General features: G+C 39.0%; 1 protein-coding gene across 1 annotated transcript in view; it reads right to left on the reverse strand.

Moving 5' to 3' along the window:
• dlt (codanin-1 like protein dlt) overlaps positions 1–6,000 on the reverse strand; it is a 32,872-nt gene extending 26,872 nt beyond the window's left edge. Inside the window, exons 1-4 of the mRNA XM_071585651.1 lie at positions 5,745–6,000; positions 5,349–5,437; positions 4,388–5,273; positions 2,088–2,766 (exon numbers count right to left, since the gene is read on the reverse strand). Coding sequence (XP_071441752.1) covers positions 2,088–2,766; positions 4,388–5,273; positions 5,349–5,437; positions 5,745–5,828 — 1,738 coding nt within the window. The 5' untranslated portion in view covers positions 5,829–6,000. The remainder of the gene's footprint in view (positions 1–2,087; positions 2,767–4,387; positions 5,274–5,348; positions 5,438–5,744) is intronic.

The following is a 6,000-nucleotide window of genomic DNA, read 5'->3' on the forward strand; positions in this document are numbered from 1 at the left end:
TTGTGTCAATAACTATGACTAAATGAAATTAAATGAAGAGAATACAGAAGGTGAACACGTAGCAAAGCTTTCAGTACCTTGGACATTTAACATAAGATTTAAAAGTTGAGAAAGACATTGGGATCAGAATAAGTATAGTGAAACAGATCTTTTTTAAAAAGAATAACATACCATGGGGGCAAATGGACTTGGGTTTAAGGAAGAGAACACAGAAATGCTTTGTGTGGAGTTGATTTCTGGGCAGCGCATAGACGTAGACATCAAGGATACATAAGGAAAAAATAATTTAAGCTTTTGAGATGTGGTCAAAGTGGATGTTGAAGGTCTGTTGGAAAGATATGATGAGAAATGTTGAAGTTTTTGGAAAAGATCAAAGGAAAACAGAATTATTATAGAGACAACAAAGAGAAACACCAACTGGATAGGAGGAGACAATTCGCTAAAGAATGCTACTGTGAGCATGGTTAAAGGAGAAAGGAGGAATCAAGACGCTGGATGATCTGGAAAGGAGAATACACTGTGTGTGAAATTATAAGTATTTGAGGGGAAAAGCAGCAGAACAGAAGAAATCGGAAAATGGTCACTGAACCTCGTTAAGAGGCAGCCGACCTGCGATGATCGCATATTATCTTGTTTTAGTGTTTTCATCTGTATGTTGACAGTATATATAACACAAGTTTGTTCAATGGAAAATATTTTTATAATTCTAATAACTAAATCTATAAAATAGATTTTATAATGGAATTAAAACTACTAGGATATGCATTAGGAAAAGTTTATATTTTAGTAAATCACCGCCTTTTTTGTGGCCCTATCTCAACTTGACAATCTATGTACAACTATGTACTATGTAATCTATGTACTATGGTCTATGTACAACAGTGATTCTTGTCTGAGCTTGAGCTGAAATTCTTGTGCCATGAATATGAAGATGTTGTGTCTGTGCATTGAATTTTGTTTTTAACCTCAGGAAAAGCGCAACTGAAACTTAAGCGATGATTGAAGAGGGATTTGTGTTGTAGGTAACAGTATTGAAGGAAATTGGTGGGAATGGAAGGAGCCATCTTCCCCACGACCCAAAAAAGCTTGGATGTTGCAAATGAATGTGAAGGTGATGTGACTGTTTTCTTTGATTGGTAAGAGATTATTTATAATGAATATGTTCCCTGAGGACAAACAATGAATGAGCAGCAGTATAAAGAGGTTTAGAGAAGGTTAAGACATGCTTTGTCGAGGAAGAGACCACAAATGTAGAATAACAAGTCTTGGTGCTTTCATCATGACAATGCACTGGCACACACATAATTGATTGTCACAGAGTTTTTGGCCAAACAGAGCGCAACAGTAATCCCCCAGCCACCCAACCCTTCAGATCTTGCTCCAGCAGACATTTTCCTATTCCATAAGTCGAAATCCACCTTGAAGGATGCAGATTTGAAACTACTGAAGACATACAAAAAAATTGCACCTCAGACTTAAAGGCTAACTCAAAAGAAGCATTCCAGGCAGCATTTAAAAGCTGGAAAAACCATTGGGAGCATTGTATTGGCAGCCAAGGGGTCTATTTTTAAGGCCATAAGCATGATTAACAGGTAACTAATAAAACCAAGTATTTGTCAAACAGTCTCATCTTTTTTTAAACAGACCTTGTATATTAACTCAACTATATTTACAAATCAAGAAATGGAAGCTATACGGCCAAAATAAAAAATAAAACGTAACTCCAAAGGCATAAATAAAATTTAAAACATCCTATTTCCTTCAGCAACAGAGGCCCTTCAGACCCAATGTAGGAAGTAATTCCGTGAGTGTCTGAGGACCTGCAATTGTCCCTGACAAGCAGTTTATCCTCCAGTAGACCATTACATTTTGCATGTGGGTTAGGGAAGATCCATTGCATGGGTTAAAGCCCTCTAAACCACCTAACCATCCACAAGTCTCACCGTAAGGTCCTAGACTGTAGATTTCATTTTAAGCATACTTGGTACTGTGATTCATCAGCCCGTTGAATTCTCTCTTCAAAAACATTTCATCATATATCATGCATCATTAAGTATATAATCCCAAAGGTTAGTGGTCCAACCTACCTGTTGAACTGCTGTTACCACAATTTGCCAGCAGTTGGGCACGGAAAAATCGCGCAAGGTGAATGAAGTTCGTTGGCTCGGGTGCTGAATGCGTCGGAACAAGAATGGACCTTATCCGGGGTGCAAGAACAACACTAAAGGACCAACCGGGCATAGACCGGCCACTTTCCCATGTCCTGAGTGCCTCACAAAATTCATCACGCTGCCTGCAGAACATTCGGAAAGTGCGGTCACTTGGGAAATTTTTCCTGTTATCAACATCCGTTTGGAACGAAGTGAGAGTCGATGAAATGGACGAGTTCTGGGGAAAAACAATACTCTTCCTTGGTGCCCCATCATCCACGGGAAGTTGAGCCGCTAAGGAAGGAGAAAATCTTGCCAATCGGTTGTTTTCTGAAAGCATTCGTCGAGTGTTTCTGTCCAGCAATTGGAGGAGAGTCTTCAGCTTTGACAGGACAGAAACAGCAAAATAGGCACAATTATGCACAGTGCTGAAATACTCCAGGGTTATGATTTCAGTTTTGTCATTTGATTTTCCCCCTGACTGACTTTCGTAAGTTTGAACCGTCAAAAGGTTGCACAGGAAGCACACTTCCGATAATATATTTGGTACTAAGTTTTTATTAATGAGAATAGCAAAGATGCCTGCCAAGATGTCCAACTCTTTCTTGTTTGTAACCTGATAAAAAAAGATCAAAGAAAAGAGATGAAAAACAGCACTAAAAATGCATAACAAATTTTCAACTAGATAAATATTGCCAGATGTTTACAAACTAAACAAACATCATTCAGAGAGAAACTGTTAATCACATATTTTTCCAACATCTCCGCTTACTCACTTTAAGTACTCTCAACACAATAAAAAAAACCTTACCAAAATAATATCAACAACCTGAGCCTTTACCTTGATGGTGACAAAAGTTATCAATACCAATGCCAGCAAAGTTGAAAATTCACTGCTAAATTTAAAAAGTTATTTGTTCAATTATCATGGATATCAGAAATTAATAATTTTGAAATGAACTTTTTTAATTCAACATGTAAGATAAACTCTAAGGCAACCTAGGTTTCACTGTGATGCAGCATCATCAGGCAATGACATTATATCCATTCAGGTGAATATATACATGTTATTGGCAGTAGGGGTGGATCAGTATTGGGAGAAGAGTGAGTTGAGGGTTAAGGGAGGGTTATACCAACGTCCTTGGTAGCCGTTCGGGAGGGAGGGGTGGGGGAAAGGCAAAGTGATGTGGTAAGGGTTTGGTTCCTTCGAAATGAGTCCCATGCATTTTGCCACCCCAAGAATTTCAATACCTATTGTCCTCTGGAATTGAATGGCAATTCTCTGGAATATTTTCAAATCAGCATTTAATGCCTTGTGGTAAGCAACAACCCTGTAATTGTGCTGTTTGGCATTTGAGTGGAGTTTGGGATAATCAACACAAGTAATGGAAGCAAGGGAGTACAATTCGCCTAAAAACACCAGGTCATAATAACATAGCTCTCAGGGTATCTCAAATCTGCAGCACTAGCTTACCCCTTCCTATTGCCTTAACGTGTATATTCTGGCAACGGTAATGTTTATAGAGGGGTGACTCAAGGCAGCCTTAAGGTAAGGGCCTTAACTGCATGACTGGATGTCAACTCATTTTAACTCTTGGCTTGTACAGTCTCAAGTTTTTACCATACATAGATTATACAATCTTGTATATTAATGGAGTGGAATACATTTTGAAATTCACCCTTTCTTATGTGGAATTTTGCAATGTTTTAGGCTGAGCTAAGTCTTTCAGCATTAAGTGACTTTTCATCTCTGTTTATAATGAATGCTTTGCTATTAGTTTTGGATAGATTATTACAAAGTCACAATAAATCTCAATGATTTCGCTGTATTTGGTGTCAAAAATATTGATAACAGAAGTGGGGAAGCATGGGGATCTGATGGAACATTAGGCTGCTCATAGAGGGTCAGTCCTTCCGCTAAAGTGATGGATCTCGAAACTCTCTGCTTGAGCCATGCTGTGTGATTTACTGGGTCCCAGAACTTCCCTGAAAAACCATGGGTGAAGGAGGTATTTATCCCCCAAACCAAACATGCTATCTTTACATGCACTAGGAAATAGTATCTGTTGATCTCTGCCCTAAACCATTAAACCAACCTTTGGATTGATATGGTAGTTTTTACAAGCATGGATTCAGATTTTAGCATACCATTCATAATGTATTTATAATCAAGTAGATCAAAACTATACAAAAACAAAATAACTCTTAACTCACACAACTCCTCGTTTAATACTCACAAGGCTTGGCTCAGGCTCTAAGCTTTGATTCTGGGCAACATAAGAAGGCTTTGGTGGGGATGATGTTGCCGAGTCATGGTCCGATGACTGCATTTTCATTCGTTCTTCTCTCATAAGGGCCCTTTCCTGGGCAAAACTGGACGAATTGGTCTCACTGGTTTCCTTTGCTCCCAAGGAGAAGACAGCAGCTGGTGGGGGCACGTCTTGTGGCAATCCAAAAGGTTGTCGCTCCATTTGTGAAGCCATCAGACCCTCACTTTCACTGCCCTCCACATTCCTGGTGACCCGGGTGGGATTAATACGTCTCTGTCTCTTTTGCCTCGTGTTCACCTTGGGACCGCACTTTTTATCTTGACTTCTTTCGTCTTTACCCCCATTTTCCGTAACGTTTTTCTTCCTCGCTCCCAAGGAGTTATCCTTCGAAACATAATCCCACAATGTCGTGCTTTGGGTGTTTTTACTGTTCCATGTTTCACGGGGGCTTTTATTATGATTTCTTTCGGGATTTGAATCAAAGTGTGATTTATAGTCACGCAGCGGCGAACTTTCAAAGTACTGTGGTTGCTTGGGACAACTTTTCCTCGAATTAAAATGCTGGGAATATGAGAGAACAGGACTTTCGATAGAAGAATTGTTGGCAAGCAGGGTACCTTCGCGGGAATTCCTAACGCCATTGTGAACTTTGTTTTTTAAATGACTAGGTGAGCGCTCATCTGATGCTGAATCACCCGTTTTATCTAGCGAACAAATTGACTCTCTCTGTACCTTGTCCGCAGTCAGAAATGTTTTCTTTGATTCCTCATATTTTCTCTCTTCCTGAGGAGCACTTTTGTCTGTAGATAGCAGGCATGTTTTCAAGGATCTTTTACCATCATTAGACAGAATTCTGAAACATAAAGGAGACAAGCTATTATCACCACTTCAAAAGTAATAAAGATTCTTAAGTTGAAGAAAGATTTACCTCGATGTTTGGTCTCTCAAATAGTTTAAAAAGCAGAGAGCAAATTCACAGCGCGAGCACTGCAGCTTCCATTGCGATGATCCACTTTCCTTCAATACATGCAAGAAAATAACAAGGGAAAGGTAGCCTTATGAAAATGCTCCAAGTTATTCCAGTGAAATGATTACAGCAATCCAATAATATGTTCACCATTCAGGCATTTCATTATCTCAGAGTAACCAGTCTCAAATGACTCAGATTCTAATTAAATCTACAGAAATCACAACATTCGACGTTTAGAAACTTGAAGGAATAGGTTAATAATGGCACATCACAATATACCGGCTCTTCGTCATATGTCCTAGGAATCATTCAAGTTAGAATTCGGCATTATAATTTAATTATAAATGGTCTTACCGGAACATAATGACCTGAAATCCATCGCAAGCAATCGTCTAGGAGAACTTCTTCGTTAAGGATTTTTTCCACATATGACGCCATGTTTTCCCACCTGTGACCTCAAAAATTCACCCAATTGGAATTTTAGCGGGCGCAGCAACAACATATTATAAAAACTACTGGCGTTTCTCACATGCGCTTTCGACATCTTGAATAGAAAACTACCTCTTTTACTAACACAGGTTGTTCCATTCCGAAAGATAAATTTAACCGA

Source organism: Hetaerina americana, unplaced genomic scaffold (genome assembly GCF_022747635.1).
Source record: "Hetaerina americana unplaced genomic scaffold, ioHetAmer1.1.p SCAF_2, whole genome shotgun sequence".
Taxonomy (NCBI): domain Eukaryota; kingdom Metazoa; phylum Arthropoda; class Insecta; order Odonata; family Calopterygidae; genus Hetaerina; species Hetaerina americana.